The sequence below is a fragment of the Crocuta crocuta genome, unplaced genomic scaffold (assembly GCF_008692635.1).
Source record: "Crocuta crocuta isolate KB4526 unplaced genomic scaffold, BGI_CrCroc_1.0 scaffold102, whole genome shotgun sequence".
NCBI lineage: Eukaryota > Metazoa > Chordata > Mammalia > Carnivora > Hyaenidae > Crocuta > Crocuta crocuta.
The window spans coordinates 12735143-12753409 of NW_027530019.1; the positions used below are offsets into that span (position 1 = coordinate 12735143).

Below are 18267 nucleotides of genomic sequence, written 5' to 3' on the forward strand. Positions count from 1 at the left end.
AGAGAGAGAAAGAGAGAAAGAGAGAGAGAGAGAGAGAGAGAGAGAGAGAGAGAATCTGAAGCAGGCTCCAGGCTCTGAGCCATCAGCACAAAACCCAATGTGGGGCTTGAACTCAAGAACTGGGAGATAATGACCTGAGCTGAAATCAAGAGTCATCCGAAATCAAGAGTCAGTCACTTAACTGACTGAGCCACCCAGGTGCCCCCTTAATTAATATTATTTTTAGTCCTCATCACGTATTTGTCAGATGTAATTCTAGGGGGTTTCAGGTTGGATGTTGGGAAGGAGCAGCCTTTTCCTTGTACATCCCTTAAAACTGTCTTTCTTACCTCCTGCCTCTGACTGTTTCATCTGAATTCTGCTCCATTTCTTGGCATTCTGTACAACCCTCTTGCCTACTATTGGTGGTCCATATATTCAGATAATCCAAAAGTATCAAACAGGCCATCCTGAAAGGAAAAGTCATGGCCCCAGAGCTGCATGTGGATTTCTAATGAAACTATTCTATTGAAACACTGTTGTACTAAAAAACTGTTATATTAAATAGGTTGATTGTTGGAATGGGACCCTGTTGACATAAAATTCATTCTACCTCTTGTTAGTCATTTAATTTTTTAAATGTTTCCTGAACACATCTTCTGTCCTGTGGCCTTAAGTATTAATATTTAAATTTTTTTTTTAATGTTTTATTTATTTCTAGGAGAGAGGGAGAGAGAGACAGCGTGAGCAGGGAGGGTCAGAGAGAGAGGGAGTCACAGACTGAAACAGGCTCCAGGCTCCGAGCTGGCAGTCAGCACAGAGCCCGACGCGGGGCTCGAACCCACGAACCGCGAGATCATGACCTAAGCGAAAGTCGGACGCTTAACCGACTAAGCCACCCAGGCGCCCCAATATTTAGAGAGACTCCAAATACAGGAAAGAGATTCAGATTGTCCCATGCAAGGGGAAAGAAAATGATCAGTCTAGGGCAGTGATTGCTTTAGAACTGTGGTATCCTTTTATTATTAAACACCCATGAGACTCATCTATGTTTCACAAAACCAAACCTGGGAATAATTATTTAAGAAAGGAAAGGCAATTCAGGAAGAAGCCTTTGAGGAAGGACAGAAAGAAGAGTCAGAATCGAGTTGGTACATGATCTGTATGAGAAAGATATGAGAAAAACACAAGTGGAGTGATGGATAATGAGAAGCATAAGGGTGTAATGTGAAATTTATCGGGAAGCCACCAAAATTAGGATAGTAATACCTGCAGCCTTCAGTCCTGGCTGAGGAGGGTGACAATTGTGTTCTTTTTTGTTTGTTTGTTTGTTTTTTGAGAGAAAGGACATTAGTGGGAAAGGGGCAGAGAGACAGAGAAAGAGGGAGAATCCCATGAGGGGCAAAGAGAGAGGGAGAGAGAAGAGGGGCTCACCTGAGGCTCATGCTCACCTGATGTAGGACTCATGGTCACCCGAAGTGGGGCTTGAGCTCACCTGATGTTGGACTCAAACTCACAAACTGTGAGATAGTGACCTGAGCCTAAGTCACTTAGGCTTAAAGACTGAGTCACACAGGCGCCCCTCTTTTTTTTAATGTTTGTTTGTTTGTTTGTTTGTTTTTAGACAGGGAGTGGGGAAGGAGCATGGGGGGAGGGAGAGAGCCCAACATGGGGTTCGATCCTACAAATTGTGAGATCATTACCTGAGCCCAAATCAAGAGTCAGATGCTTAACCGACTGAGCCACCCAGGTGCCCCAGACAATTCTGTTGTGTCCTAGTCAGAACATCTGCTTAATGATGATAAGGAGAAGAAGCAACCGTCTGAGAAAGCTGGAGAACCACATCCTGCAGCTTGTTGGTACTCTTTGCCCAGGAGACATAAGAAACTTTTATGGATTTGCTGATGATTTACTTGGTCAAGACTGGTTTGGGAAGTTAAAACTCCACCGATCTTTTCTAAAATCAGTTAAGATGAGTAGGGGGCTCCTGGCTGGCTCAGTCAGTAGAACATGGGACTCTTGATCCAGGGGGTTGTAAGTTTGGGCCCTGTGTTGAGTATAGAGATTACTTACAAATAAAATCTTTTAAAAAAGTAAAATCTTGGGGCGCCAGGGTGCCTCAGTTGGTGAAGCGTCTTATTTCAGCTCAGGTCATAATCTGACGGTTCGGGAGTTCGAGTCCCACATTGGGCTCTGTGCTGATAGCTCACAGCCTGAGGCCTGCTTCGGATTTTGTGTCTCCCTCTCTCTCTGCTCCTGCCCCACTCACACTCTTTATCTCTCTCAAAAATAAACAAACATTAAAAAAATAGAAAGTAAAATCTTTTTTTTTTTTTTTTTTGGCCTTTTGTCTGTTTTATTTTTGTTTTTTTTTTTTTTTTTTATTTTTTTTTTAATAGTTTATTGTCAAATTAGTTTCCACATAACACTCAGTGCTCATCCCCACAAGTGTCCTCCTCCATGCCCATCCCCCCTCCCCCCACATCCATCAGTCCTCAGTTTTTGTCAGCATTCAAGAGTCTCTCATGGTTTGCTTCTCTCCCTTTCCCCCACCATTTCCGCCCAATAGAAAGTAAAATCTTAAAAAAAAAAAGGAAGATGATTAAAATTTCATTCTCTGAGGAAGATAAGAGCCATTTCTGTGCCTGCGGGAGAGTCTGGGAGACACTGGCAGGCAGGTTTGGAGTATGCAGTGGGATCTATTTCTACCTGCCCAACTTAGATCACAACTGATTAGGGACTCAGCACACTCAGAGAGAGGAAGACTTTGTCCAGTCCAAAAGAGTACCTTTCACCTGAGAACCAAGGCCAGATAATATATTGTTTTTATTGCCATATAAACCTGTATCAAAAAGAATCCACCAAGAGCACCAATTATAAAAACTTAGCCAGCTCAGTGTGAGATCTACATAATGCTTTTCACATCCTCAAGGAGGCAAAAATCCCTTAAATATTTAGCTTTTATCAACTGCAGGGTTTTTACATGGGTGAGCACTTGGTGGTAACCTGCAGCAACGAAAGGTGGTTATTGCTTTGATCTGTGGGTGGTAGATGATGTGGTATGTTTACAAATGAAAACAGGGCGGGTCAGTTGGTTAAGTGACCGACTCTTGATTTTGGCTCAAGTCATGATCTCCCAGTTTGTGAGACAGAGCCCCGTGTCGGGCTCTGAGTTGAGCCTGCTTGGGATTCTAGCTCCATCTCCTTCCCTCCTCCTCCCCTGCTCACTCTCTCTCTCTCAAAATAAATAAGTAAACATTAAAAAAAAGAAAGAAAGAAAACAGGGGGCTCCTGGCTGGCTCAGTCGGAAGAGTATGTACCTCTTGATCTCAGGGTCATAAGTTCAAGCACCACATTGGGTATAGAGATTACTTAAATAAATAAAATTTAAAAAAAGAAGAAATGAAAACAGGATTGCAAATCATAAAGTTTCTATTTGGGTCTGGGCTTGATATTCCCCCTCCAAAAGGCCATCATTGACACATTTATTATAGTTAAAGGCAAGAATGAATTGAGGCAGAAGGCAAATGGTGATACCCTTCCTTCTAGTCTTCAGTTGTTCAATAGTTTACACTTAAAATGCAAAGAAGAATAAGTAAACATCTATCATCAGGAAGCCATGTAGACCACTCAGTGGAATTACAAGATATTTGTTTTTATCAGGTTCCAACATCCAGGCCACAAGTTGAGTAACTTTAAAAAACGTTGGGAGATTGTTTTTCTTTTATGAAGAAATTAATCACACATAGAGATCATCAAGTCAATTTTAGTGTCTAATGGAACCACTGGGTCTTTCATCATTATCTCTAATTCTTTCTCACGAGGTTTGGAAACTACTTCATGTGACTGTAACAAAAAGAAAAACTATTTACTATTGAGACTGTTTTCAAGGAGTTGACACATGTCAAGCCAGGGAAAACAAGTAATTCCTTAGAGAGATACCTGCTGGCTTCTGTGATTTCAAAGAAGGCATGCCACTGATTTATTTATGAGAGCCTATGGCCATTTCCCTTTCTAGGGTTAAACATTTATTTGATACAATCCAGAGTTAAGACATTGTGAAGGAAAAAGAAAAATGTACATTTCCCTTTACCTGTCCTCAAAAAAAAAAAAATCTCTTTTGCAGGGAGTGTGAATATACTCATCAGTGAGAGAATTTTTAAGTTGTCATGTTGCACTTTAGATTTAGTTTCATTTTATATTCACTTTCCTTGTTAATTTCTTCTCTTTTCTCTTTTTAGAGAAGAAACTGAGAAGAATCAAAGGTTTAAATCAGGAAGTAACTTCTAAAGACATGCTTCGGACCTTGGCCCAAGCCAAGAAGGAATGCTGGGATCGATTCCTCCAGGAGAAGTTAGCATCAGAGTTCTTTGTGGATGGATTTGATTCTGATGAGAGGTAATTGGTTCTCAGTCCAGTTCCAGGTGACAGTATTTCACTGAGGGCATTTCTCTTCCTCTAAAAAATTCAGGGAGAATGACATTTGGGTCCAGATATTGGTTGATATCAACATCAGCTTTTCTGAGCTCAAAATCATCCTTTTTAAGGTTGCTCTCTTTACTCTTGGTCCAGTAGCAGATTTTTGATAGTATTTTTGCAAAAAAGCAAATACTCCACCTACATCTTGATCACAGATTGGACAGAATTGAGGATAAAACATTGTCTTCATTTCCAAGTATACAATGTACTTGAGAAAGTAGTAGCCAATCAGCAACTGGAACAGTATCTTACCTGTGACTCCTTAGTGCCTTACAGAGTTTTTGTCACAAATTTGTAAAGACTAAATGAATGAAATTCTTAAGCATCTGCTGTGTGAAAGCACTGTGCTTGATGGTGGTGCTGGGGCGGAGGGGAGATGTAAAGAAGTTTTAGAAACCCTTTTTTTTTTTTTCTTTTGGTCCCCACAACTATTTGGGGAGAGATGACATATATAGAGATGAACCTAACAAAATAAGGCAGCCTAAGAAAAGAGCTGGGTGAGTGGAAGTGACAGCACGCTTTGGGAGCCAAGGGACCACTGAGCTTCCTGTGGGCTCTGGTGTTTGTGCCAGAGAAGAAGGAAGAACTTGAATAGTCTCTGCAGTGGGGGGACGGATGCAGAGAGGAGGAGAGGGCATTCTGCCACAAAGAGCCATGTGGTGCCCGACACCCAGGAGAGTGGTTCTGCCACTTGCTGGCTGTGTGTCCTTGAGGAAATAACCTGTGTGCACCTCAGTTTCCTGCTCTGTAAAGCAGGAAGAGTAGCTCTTACCTCTTGGATTGTTAATGAGGGTTAAATGAGTTACTGTGTATAAAGTGCTTAGAACCCACTCACCCAGCTCTTTTCTTAGGCTGCCTTATTTTGTTAGGTTCATCATTTTATATATTTGTCATTTCTCCCCAAGTAGTCATGGGGACCAAAAAAAAAAAGGGGGGGGGTCTCTAAAACTTCTAAAACTAGAACAGACCTGGCCCCTGGTAAGTACTATGTTTAAGTGTTAGCTATTATCATTGGTCGTGATGGAATTTTCTAAAAAATGTTTTATTTATTTCTGAGAGAGAGAGAGACAGCATGATCAGGGGAGGGTCAGAGAGAGAGGGAGATACAGAATCTGAAGCAGGCTCCAGGCTTTGAGCTAGCTGTCAGCACAGAGCCCGATGCGGGGCTCAAACCCACGAACCGTGAGATCATGACCTGAGCCGAAGTCGGACGCTTAACTGACTGAGCAATCCAGGCGCCCGGGTCATGATGGAATTTTAAAGTTCAGTAAGAAGGGGCACTTGGGTGGCTCAGTCGGTTAAGTGTCCGACTTCGGCTCAGGTCATGATCTCACGGTTCGTGGGTTCGAGTCCTGCATTGGGCTCTGTGCTGACAGCTCAGTGCCTGGAGCCTGCTTCAGATTCTGTGTCTCCCTGCCTCTCTGCCCCTCTCCTGTTCATCTCCATCTCTCTCTCTCTCTCTTTCAAAAATAAATACAGATCAAAAAAATAAAAATAAAATAAAGTTCAGTAAGAAATTAATCAAAATAATTGGGGAGGGAAGTAAAAACATGAATTTTAAACAAAAGTTCTTAGGGAAGCATGACCTAAGTTTGTATCTTTTTTCTAAGTTTGTTTATTTTTGAGAGAGAGAGAGAGAGAGGGAGAGCGAGCATGGAAGGGGCAGAGAGGGAGGGAGAGAAGGAGAGAGAATCCCTAGCAAGCTCCTCACTGTTATCAAGGAGCCCGATATGGGGCTTGAACTCATGAGCTGTCAGATCATGACTGGAGCCCAAGTCAGATGCTTTACCAGCTGAGCCACCCAGGCACCCTTACATTTTGCTTTTTAATTTGCAAAGTACTTTTACTTACATTATTTTAAATACTGCATTGGCGTGCCCCCAGATTCTTCAGGAATCATTGTGGCATCTAAAGTCAGGCCAGCTACCTACCCTCCGAGGGTTCAGAAAATAATATACATTTTGCTTTTTTCTGTCTCTAAAGACTCACCCCCGTTGAGCCTTCAGCAGCCCCAAACACGAAAGACTTGAAGATGTATACATTCCCAACCCACTAATAACTTGGTATTCGATTCTCGCTCCCCTTGAATGTTTGCCTCCTCTCCAATTCTGAGAAGACAAAATTTTCTCCTGCATAATTTTCAAGTAGGAATTCTTTCTCTCTGAAATTAAATCAGCACCAAGCCTCAAGTTCATGTTTCTGTGTGTTTATCAATACCTAAAATGATGTGATGTTCCCTTTTCTATAGAAGCAGTTGGAACAGTTCTGTGGTAAGTGTGGTAGGTGAAGATTAAATGCCCCTGGGGAACCTTAGTCCCCTGAGCTGTGGGCGCTTGCTCCTGAGCTGCATCTGTGGGAACACTTCTTCCTATCAGTGTGAGAACAAGCACACCAGAAACAGTGGATTTGCATTTATTTGCAGGCTTCGTTTATGCTTTAAACAGAGACCATTTTGTAGTGGAACTGTGTGGTTCTTCACGTATGTGAAGGCCAGGTAGGTGGCCCTCGTCATGGCATGCTCTTGGCACAGGGGTAATGGGCTGAGAAATCCTATTTGTCTACACCAGGATCCCCCCATTTTCGGTGTCTAAAATCTGGTGATGGCTTCACTTCTTGGCTTGAGGCTTTGGGCTATTGAGGAGCAAAGAATAAGGTTTATATTATCTGTGGTCATTTACAGTTTACCATGAGTATCTAATAAGCTTTAGAGTGGAGGATCTTGGGTAATTAAGGAAGATGGGGGGGGACTTCCCCCCTCCACAGAGATGCAAACAAAAAAAGAGCCCTCTGGTATAGTGGCCATTTCTTTGTGGGAGAAATTGCTGTGCAGATGTTTCCATCTTGGGGACTTGGCTATAGGATGAAGCAAACAAAAACCCCACAAAAATGGTGCTTAGTGCAACTAAGCGCCCTAAGTGTAATCGAGCCTCAGACTGCCTCAGGTATAGGAGGTTTCAAGATGCTCCACTAATAATTTGGTATTTATTTGAACGTTTCTTTTCCTCTGACAGTTTCTCTGCACTCCAGTCTTGAGGAAGAAAAGACAGGATTGAGGCATAAGCTCTTCAGCTATTCCCGTCAAGCCTTCAGAGGCTCTGTGTTTGAAGGGGGCCTGGTGCTGCTTATAGCCCAAGTGCCCACTAGGGGGTAAATTATGCCGCTGAGCTGCAAGGATGCACAGCTGTCAGAGGAGGATCGTCGTTCTCCCGTCAGCAATGAAAAACAATTGTAGGAAGAAATTGGTGGTGGGCGGGAAGGCAGCATTTGAGTAACTGAGATAATCATTAAGTAATTAATCAGCCGGGTCTGACGCGGCCGCCCTTTTCTCCTGGTCTCTCCTAGCACCTTGGAACATTTCAAGAGGTGGCTCCAGCCAGATAAAGTAGCCATCAGTACAGAGGAGGTCCAGTATCTGATTCCTCCAGAGTCCCAGGCTGAGAAGCCAGCGGCCGGGGACGAGCCAGCGGCTGCGCCACAGTAAACTGCAAGCACACACGCCCAGCAGCTGTCTCAGGTCCAGAGGGAACAGCGGAGCAGCAAGGAGCAATCTAAGGAGGGAGGGTAGCCCACCCGCCCAATCACCAAAGGAACAGCTGTGGGCTCCTGAAGACTGGCTTGGGGCTGGCATGTGTGACTGTCCTGGATAAAGTGACTGACCCAGTGCGTGCTGGATGAAAATACCGCTTTCCTCTGTGTCTCACACCTTGCCTGAGCTCTGTTGCTACAGGTGAGAAGTTTGCTAAGAATCTAGTGAAGGAGCAAGTATGAAAGTATTTGGAGAAACTGATACCTTGTGTAGAATATATAAGCTAAGTGAGCCATATTTTTTCTTGCCTCTTGTGGATGTTCCTGCTTGGACCCCAAGCATTCCCTTGGTTCACTGTCAGGAGTGAGTGAGGCCAAGGAGAATCAAGTCTGCCTCCTTGGATCCACACCCTATGTGGGGCTCCTCTAAGTTTGTAATAAATAGAGGGACTTTAGGAAAAGAGGCCGCACTTTTCCTTTGTCTGATTTGTTCCTCATGGAGAAAAGGGACACAAGTGTGAAAACTTGGGTGTTTATGTGTATATGTATATTTTTTATTTCATGCATGGTTTCTCCCCTAACTTCCTCTTACACTTAGAAAGGGCCAAGCTTCAAATCAGACTTGTAAATTTGGTGTTGGTATTTGACACCCCTTCTGAACAGTTCCCAGCCTCTCGTGGTGGCTTTCGTGGCTGGGTCTGTGTTTCCCTGTTTATCGAGTTCATGTTCAGGCCATGTTGTCTACATAAAGCATTTCTGATGAGAATAGCTGTGTGTGTGGTGCTCTTGAACTGCTTCTCCTCCAGAGAGATGCTGCCAGGCAGTGGGGAGGTAAAGACAAGTATTTGACCATGCGGGAGAGCTGATAACTTTTGTCAGCCTTCTATTTTTGACCTGAGCCCCCCGACAAGCCAAACCTCAGCTCGGTGTTCTTAGGGTAGGATTCTGTGGCCAGATTTTTGCAGCTCTGGCTCCATGGAGTTTCAAACCCCTGATAATGAGCGGGGTTAAAAATCTTCAGAGAACATGTGGTCATATCTAAATCAAGTATTTGCCTTGTCTGAAAGGATGGGAATCAAACAGGTAATTCCAGGTACTTGCTGAATTATGAATTTAGGGGGAGGTGGTAATTTCCAGAGATACTTTCCTTTTTTAAAATTGATAATGGGGGGCCCTGGGGGGCCCAGCCGGTTGAGTGTCTGTTTCTTAATTTTGGCTCAGGTTGTGATCCCAGGGTGGTGGGATCAAGCCCCCTCTCTCCCTCTCTCTCTGCTCCTCCCCCTACTCTCATTTTCTAAAAATTAAAAGAAAAAATTGATTAATGGTATTAGCTTTATTCCTACTGCTTTTTTTTTTAATGTTTTATTTATTTCTGAGAGAGAGAGAGACAGTGTGAGCAGGGGAGGGTCAGAGAGAGAGGGAGACACAGAATGTGAAGCAGGCTCCAGGCTCTGAGCTAGCTGTCCGCACAGAGCCCGACGCGGGGCTCGAACCCACGAACCGTGAGATCATGACCTGAGCCGAAGTCGGACGCTTAACCGACTGAGCCACTCAGGCGCCCCTATTCCTACTGCTTTTTAAAAAATGTTTATTTGTTTATTTTTGAGAGAGAAAGCGTGAGCAGGGGACAGGCAGAGAGAGAGAGACAGAGACAGAGAATCTGAAGCAGGCTTGGAGTTGTCAGCAGAGAGCCCGACGTGGGGCTAGAACACATGAACTGTGAGTTCATGACCTGAGCCACACAGGTGCCCCCTACTGCTTTTTAGTAGTGGGATACCTTTGACATTGAGAGCAACCCTCTGTGTTCCCCAGACACTTTGGGGAAGCCAGCCACTGACAGTCATCTGGCCCTAGACTGAGCTTGTTTCCATCACTGCCTAGGGTTCAGTTGCTGGACCATATTTCCTACAGGGCCATCTGATGGCTTTCATCGGATAGATTTTTTTCTTTTTTAAAGACTGAGTTTTCTTCTCTCTGCATCATAAACAAAAACTACTCTTCCTCAAGTAACAACAACTTAAGAAAAAAAAAAGTCAGGTCCCAAAACACTCTCCTAAAGAGCAGCCGAGCATCAGACACTTAGAGGATGTATCTGTACCAGAAAACAGTGTTTCTGTAATTCAGGCAAGGTTCTAGCTTTGCCTTTTCCCTACCTCCCACTGCCTATCTAAGAAACAGAAATTTTAGTATGAGAAGGTGGCAAATTGGGTTAGAGGAACTGAAATTGAGTTAGAGGAACCATAGGACTGGAAGGCTTTTAGCCCCATGTGAAAACCCGGGTGAGGTATGGGACGAAGGCTCTAGATCATCAGCTACCTGTTCACTTAACTCTTTAATAGAGGCAGATTTCCACAGAAGGGAGTTCAGTGAGTTGTAACTATGGTTTCTTTTCTTCTTCTTCTTCTTTTTTTTAAATTTTATTTTTGAGAAAGAGAAAGCACAAGTAGGGGAAGGGCAGAGGATCCAAAGCGGGCTCCTCACTGACAGCAGTGAGCCCAGTGTGGGGCTCGAACTCATAAACTAGGAGATCATGACCTGACCCAAAGTTGGACGCTCAACCAGCTGAGCCACCCAGGCACCCCACAGCTATGGTTTCTTATTTGGTTTAGAGGTGACAACCTAAGTTGATGACTTGTAAAACAAGTGAAGCACAATTTACCAAAAACAATTTAAGTCTTGATTTATTTGTAATCTCTACACCCTATGTGGGGCTTGAACCCCCAACCCTGGCTCCTCCAACTGAGCCAGCCAGGTGCCCCCATAACAAAAACAAATTTGATACGAGCTTCCAAAGCTACCTTTTTAGTATAGACTTAACTTAGCCTATTAAAATGGTACTAAATTTGAATCTAAGAGTCTCGGGTGCTATCTTTATCTGTCTTGTGGCTTGCTGTGTGATCACAAGTCAAATGACCTTTTCATATTCCAATTCCCTTTCAGAAACTGGACTAACTGTAGGGAAAATGATATTGGCCAGAAATACTGATCTGTTTTTTTTCTTTGACCCTGGAAATTTCCAAGGAACTCCAGTTAGCACTTCCTCAAGTCAGGAAAATTGGAGTTGAGAGGGCTCCCTAAGTGAAACAGAAAGAGCAAATGGAGCAATATTTAATGCTAACCCCTGGAGCCAAGGAAGGACAATTACCAATAGGGCAAAGCAGAAATGACGTGGTATACCCAAAGAAGGCTGGGTTAGAGCCAGGGAGATAAGCTAAGTGACTGCCACTGTTCTCTCCTGCCACAGGCCCGCGCGTCACCCAGGGCTCTGGTGGGATCAGTGCTGGAATGGCACAGGCTTGCATCCAGTACCTGTTCCAGAAATAGGCTCTGGCTGATAGGGACAGCAAGTAAATAAACCTCCCGCCGGCTGTTGCTGAGGTGTGTCCCTCCCAGGCAGGCCTGCCCACCAGGACTATTGCTGGAAGAGGGAAAACGCCCTGGGGCCACTCCCGGGCCCTGCCTTGGAGTGGCTCTCCAAGATTAAGAAAAGCTCCAGCCACATGAAACAGACAGTAGTTTTCCTGAAAATTCCAAACCATCCCAGCCAGCTTTGGCCCTACTTGAATTATAAGATTCAAGACAAGACACTGCCACAGCAGTCTTAGGTCTGTGGGAGAGTTGTTTACTTGAACCCAGAAGTGGGTTATTTCAGGCATGGATTCATTCACCTAGCCAGTATCTTTAGAGACCCTGCACTGTGCATGGTGGTGAATAAAGCAAAACCACATCTTCCCGCACAAGGCTGGAGGAGAGAGATGCCTAGTTCATTGGCATTGTTATCACTGGTGCTGTGGAGTCAAGACGGAAGCACAGGATGTTTAGAGTGTAGGGGAAGAGACAGGAGAACCCTAGGCCAGTCAGGGTGGGAAGTAGGAGAGAGGCTGTGTTAGAGAGGCTGAGTCCAGAAAAAGGAGTAGCGGTCAGACCGTGAAAATAGAGGGAGAAGAACATGGGGGAAAGAGAAAAGTCCCAGAAGAGGAAAACAGCATGTACACTGGCCTAAGGGCAAAAGAAAGTTTGGAGACTGGAAAGTAGTTCAGTGTAGCTGGAGCATAAAGGTGAGGCTGGAAATTAGTAAACAGGGCCAGGTGTGAAGGGCTTCCTAAGCCATGTCAAGGAGCTTGGGTTCTACTGTGGGGACAAGAAGGAGTTAAGGGGTCATTTTAAGAGGGCTAGTGACAGGATCAGATTTGCATCTAGAAAGATGCCAGTTATGGTTGCCATGGGTATGACATGATTATACTGATTAGGGGAGCCCAGATTCAACTTGGCAATGATGTGTTTATATGAAAGAATGCAAGTGATGGCTTGTGGTCTTATTTTTATTTTCTAGCTTGATTTCTTTGAAGCTTTTGTTTCCCTATTACAGAACAAAGAGAATCATGTTTGGCAGACTGCAGAGGTGGCCATATCAACATACCACGTCCCACCCTTTCATCTTAAAGTATGATGGGGACACTTCTCTATTGGGATGCTGGGTCAGTATTCCCTCCCCTTGAACCTGGGCACACCTAAGCAAGTTCCTGGCTAATCGAGTACAGCTCAATGTGACTTCTGGGGCTAAGTCATAAACACATTCCACCCGATCCCTCTCTGTCTCTGTCTCAACACGTTCCTTGGTAGTTCTGAGCCAACATAGAAGATGTTTGGCAACCTTGAAGCCACCATACTATAGAAACGCCACGGAGAGACAGAGGGACTGGCTCTCAGGAGTTTAGCCCCCAGCTGCATGAATCTTCCCACACAGGCATCAGACATATGAGAGATTAAGATGATTTCGGACCCCAGCCTTCAAGCCACCCCAGCTGACACCAAGTGGAACAGGGACAAGCTGTCCCTAAAAAGCCCTACAGATTTATGAACACAATAAATGTGGTTTAAGCCATTCAGTCTGGGGCTGGTTTGTTACAGGACAATAGGTAACCGGCACACCATGACCTACGTTTCAGATTTTATATAGCTAATTTCAAGTATTTTATTTTTCAGTCTCTTCTAGTTTCTAATGGTTACAGAATTTTAATACTTAATGCTGGATGCAGTATGGAGAGGAGCAAAATTAGATGCAGGCGCACCCAGCTGTGAGGTGGCTGCGGTTGTCTAAGAAAGAGGTGACTGACCTGAGGGCTTTCATCTCTACTTAGGGTAGAGAATCCTGCAAGAAAATGATACTGCAACCCTGGTGATGAGAAATAGCCGAATAATCTACAAAACTAGCTTTTCCTGAATCTGCAGGAAGCTGAGGTCACAAGGCAATGAAACAAAGCCTCTTCAATGTGAGGGAGACACACATGAACAGTTTCAACTTTAGCAGAGCATGGAAGAAACAGGTGGCCAGCATACAAGTGGGTAAGAAGAAACCATCAAAACTTTTAACAAAAGCTAAAAGGCTATATACATGGGCTAGTGTGTCAGTTTAGAAAAGCTGGAGACTATTCCAGACACAGTAGAGTTTGTACTCATGGTAAGCTTCTTTTCCAGAGGCCTCCCCGGAGGTTGAGAGAAAAAGTGGGAGCAGGGCAGGAAGTGGGAGAGGGCTTTCCTCCTTGGTGCAGGCATGCCGGAGTTGATTAAGGCAGCTGCTTGGCAAAGGCAAAAAGCCTCAGCTGCTTCCAGAATCCCTCTCTCCTAGAAGCAAAAGCCTTAAGCTTTTGGGGCAACAGATTCTTGCTTCAGGGGGAGTGATGAAGGCAAAACTCATCTGCTTTGGGTGAGGAGTAAAGACATTTTGTCCTTCTTTAACACAGGCAAAGAGCCACTGCTTAGGTGAGGAAGAATGGAAGCAAAATGCCTTTATCCCAAAGGGAGAAGTGGGAAACTATCTGGGACTGAGGATTCAAGCAAGGGTCTGCTGTGTTGGGGGAGAGGGCAAGAAACCCTGGTCACAAAAACTGACTGCAGGTATACGACAGAATTTGGCTTTCAGAGGGGGCAGAAATAATGAGAAAGCCTTACTCCTGACAGTGGGATATGCCTGAGACTAAAGCTGAACCAGGATAACAGAGACAACCCCCACCCTCCACGGCATGTCTTGCCTCTCCAGGAGCCTGGCTCCAAGCAGCGAGCAAGAGCACACACCTGCTGGTGTAGGGTGGGCATGCAGGGAGGGCTGAAAAGTTGAGGTCCGTGGAGCAGGAACCCAGAAAAATCCCGACACCCTAAGCAGCCCACTACTCTAAGCAGCCCACTACTAGATTCAAAGCCTGTGATGCACTGAGGTAATGGTGGGAACGACACAGCCCAAACCCTGCCTGACCCTGAACTAGACGGACTCAACCCCTCAGACCAACAGAAGAGGCACACCCACTTCCAGCCATAAATACCATTTACCTCTCAGTCTCTGCTGTTTACACATGATGGGCATTCAATAAAAATTTATGACACATATGAAAGGCAAGAAGAAAAAACCCCAATCCATCGTCAAAAGTTACAGAGATCAGGGGTGCCTGGGTGGCTCAGTCGGTTGAGCGTCCGACTTCGGCTCAGGTCATGATCTCACGGTTCGTGGGTTCGAGCCCGCGTTGGGCTCTGTGCTGACAGCTCAGAGCCTGGAGCCTGTTTCGGATTCTGTGTCTCCCTCTCTCTCTGACCCTTCCCTGCTCACACTGTCTCTCTCTCAGAAATAAATAAAACATTAAAAAAAAAAGTTACAGAGATCAGGGCACCTGTGTGGCTTGGTCTGTTAAGCACCCGACTCTTGATTTTGGCCTGATCAGGCCATGATCTCATGGTTCGTGAGGTTGAGTCCTGCGTGGGGCTCTGTGCTGGCAGTGCAGAGTCGGCTTGGGATTCTCTCTCTCTCTTCCCCTCTCCTGCTCTCTCTCTCTTGCTCTCTCTCTCTCTCTCAAAAAAAAATACAGAATCAACAAAACCAAATTCACAGATGACACAGATTTTGGAATTACCAGATAGGGACTTTAAAATAATAATAACATATGTGAAAGGGTCTAGTGGGAAAGGGTGGGCAACTTGCATGAGCATTTAGGAAGTCTCGGCAGAGACATAGAAACTATCAGAACATCAAATGGAAATGCTAGAAATAGGCACTCCTGGATGGCTCAGTCAATACAGCATCCTGCTCTTGCCAGGGTGGTGAGTTCAAGTCCCATGTTGGGCATGGTGCCTACTTAAAAAAAAAAAAAAAGGAAATGCTAGAAATAAAAAATATGATATCAGAGATGAATTCCTTCAGCAAGCTTTTCCACAGTAGGCATAGCTGAGGGAAAAAAAAAACAATGAACTTGAGAGAGGTCAATAGAAACCATCCAAGCTGAAACACAAAGAGGGGCAAAAAGGAGTGAGAGTAAAAAAAGAAAGAGGAAAACCAAGCTTGTAAGATCTGCAGGAAAATATCATTCAGTCTGATATACATGTAATTTGAGTCCCAGACAGAGTGAATGGTGCAGAGGAAATATTTGAAGAGATGATGATAACACGAATGAGGATGTGGCTCTGAGCCTAGAGAGAAGTGGATAAAGGAAGGATTTGGAGGGGAAGAACCACTGCAACTCGGTATCCTAGTGGAATGAAGTGTGAGGGAGTAGGAGTGGAGCATGGCACCCGGGTTTGGCACGAGGGATTGGGGCTGGCTAGCAAGTGGTGCGGGCTAGCAAGTGGTGTTGCTGGGTTTGGGATTTTTGAGCCTGGCTTAGCTCTCCAGAGCCTGTGCTCCTTGGGTGCACCACACTGCCTCCTATAGGCTAGACTGGAACGACAGTTGGGTTGGTCCCTGCTCCTTGATGTCCCACTCTCCAGCTGGAGGGTCCCACCATGAATCAATGTGTGGCTAAGAGATATACTCATCTCCTGTCATTCTACAGGTTACAGGTTGTTCAGAAGTAAAGTTTTCCTCTTTCCAGACAGACGGACTGTCTTCTCCCTTCATGCTGACCTGATCCACTTAAAAAAAACCAAAAAACAGTTATTTTGCAGCTAAGCAGGGAGGGAGGAGGCAGAAATGGGTAAGAGGGATGGTACCTATGTGTGCAGGCATGTGTGCACAGGAAAGCAGATGGGTTACAGAGAGTTTATCAGCATTTATTTTTTTTCCTTTATTGTATTTTATTTATTATTTTTTAAAGAGGTGCCATGCCTAACATGAGGCTTGCACTCATAATCCTGAGATCAAGAGTTGTATGCTTTACCTACTGAGCTAGACAGGCACCCTGAGTTTTTGAGCATTTTAAAGAAAAAGACCAGGGACCCTGAGTGGCTCTATCAGTTGAACATCTGACTCTTGATTTTGGCTCAGGTAGTGATCCAAGGGTTGTGGGATCAAGCCCCATGTTGGGCTTCACACTGAGCATAGAGCCTGCTTAGGATTCTCTCCCTCTCTCTCTCTCTCTCCCGCTCTGCCCTACTCCCCCTCTCACATGCTCTTTCTCTCTCTAAAATAAATAAATAAATAAATAAATAAGAATAGGACCATTTTTGGTTTTTTACCCTATGTCCTTTTTGGATGAGATTATCAATTGGTATCTCAGCAGAATGCCCAGGTACAGCATAGTCTTCAGCAGAGCGTCTGATGGAGGGTGTAGGCTGGATAAGAGTATAGTAGCATAGGGGTACCTGGGTGGCTCAGTCAGTTGGGTGTCCGACTTCGGCTCATGATCTCACCACTTGTGCGTTCAAGCCCTGCATTGGGCTCTGTGCTGACAACTCAGAGCCTGGGCCCTACTTCGAATTCTGTGTCTTCCTCTCTCTCTGCCCCTCCCCCACTCACACTCTCAAAAAATGAAAAAAATTTTAAAAAATAATAAAAAGAGTACAGTAGCATAAATTCACAGTTGTTTGAACCACCATCTAAAAAGTGTACTCACTGACTAATAAACTGATATGATGCTCATTTCTTCTTTGTTTCCTTTTCTTCCTCTTCTCCTCCCTCCTCCCCCTCCCCCTTCTCCCTCCTTCTCCCTCCTTCTCCCTCAATCTGCCGAGCTGAACATTTTTGTCAATGATTTGGATAAGTGCATAGGAGACATCCTTACCAAAAGTGAGAGGATAGGTAATTGATTGACCAACAGATCAATTTTCCTATAGACTGGAATGATAGGACAAAGTATGAAATCTAATAAGGATAAATATGAAGCCCTTCATTTAGGATTTAAAAAGTAACTACCCAATTAGAGGACAAAAAAGACCTGTGTATTAGTTCATTTGTTCTAGTGACAGAAGCCAGACTCCATCTAGACTGAGCCATAAAGGGACATTGATTGGTAAGGACAGAAGTAGAGCTGGCCTCAAGGTCAGCTGAATCCGAGGACTCAGATAATATCTTCAATTTCCTCTTTCTTTCACTCTTAACTTCTCTCTTTCTTTGTGTGTAGGTATAGCAGGTATAGACCTGGGAGTTCTGTACATCATCTCAGCTTAGCAAATCCAGCCCTTCCAACTCCATAAATTCCAGGGGAGGACTCTGATTGGCCTAGTCTGAGTCACATGCTATTAATCATCAACCAATTGTTGTGACCAAGTAAGGGATACTTCCACTGGCTGAGCCTAGGTCATGGGCCCAAACCTATGGCTAGAAGCACAGGGTAATGTGGGTGGCAATCCCACCAGAACCATTTGAGAATAGGAAGTGGGGGAGAGTTGCTGTTACCTGAAGAAAAGCAAAAGGGATCCTGAGAAACCAAAACAACAGATGTTCAATGTCTTTACAGTTCAGTTGAGTCAGTAGTGTATGTACCTGCCAAAGTTTATCATTCTAGGAATCAATAGTGGAAATGTACTTAGGGCTATAATCGTATAAAAATAAATTCTGTGCTGGCCATACAACTCTGAAGTATCATTTGGGTGCTATGAAAGAGGAACAGTGACAAACTCACAGTGCTGCCTAGAGTAGGGGTCCAGGGTAAGGAGGCCCAGAAGATCATCTCATTTGAAGAAAGGTCAAGGCAATAAAATTTGGCCTGGAAAGAGAAGATATGATAGACATGGTTGGCCTTAAAATATTTGGAGGAATCTTGAGTAGAAAAATGAAACACTGACATACAAAGGACAAACTAGTACCACTGGGGGGCAAGTTTCAGGGAGAGCAGTCACCATTCAGTATAAGGTAAAGTTTCTAATAGCTGTCTAATAATAGATGTTCAATCAGGCATCAGAGATGTTGTAAAGGGATTCCTTTATTTCATAGAAAGTTAGATCAGGTGACCCCTGAGGTCCTTTCCAATTACGAAAGTCTATGGTTGTCCATTAGAGACCTACAGGTGCTTGCTGCTAATAAGTCAGCCCTGGACTCCTCAAAATCTGGGAGGGGGAGCTGTTGAGCTCTTTTCTGTCCCT

At 44.5% G+C, this 18267-nt stretch overlaps 1 protein-coding gene and 1 long non-coding RNA gene across 3 annotated transcripts in view; one reads left to right on the forward strand and one right to left on the reverse strand.

Annotated features, from left to right (window-relative positions):
* CCDC32 (coiled-coil domain containing 32) overlaps nt 1-8749 on the forward strand; it is a 12769-nt gene extending 4020 nt beyond the window's left edge. For both annotated transcript variants that reach the window (XM_077764682.1, XM_077764683.1), the window contains exons 3-4: nt 4221-4377; nt 7801-8749. In XM_077764682.1, the coding sequence (XP_077620808.1) occupies nt 4221-4377; nt 7801-7939 (296 nt within the window). In that variant the 3' untranslated portion in view covers nt 7940-8749. The remainder of the gene's footprint in view (nt 1-4220; nt 4378-7800) is intronic.
* Nucleotides 6855-17872, reverse strand: LOC144231974 (uncharacterized). The gene is made up of 2 exons (XR_013335258.1): nt 17808-17872; nt 6855-7089 (listed from the first exon to the last, which is right to left on the reverse strand). It is a non-coding gene; the product is annotated as an uncharacterized LOC144231974 (long non-coding RNA).
* Nucleotides 17873-18267: the final 395 nt, after the last annotated feature.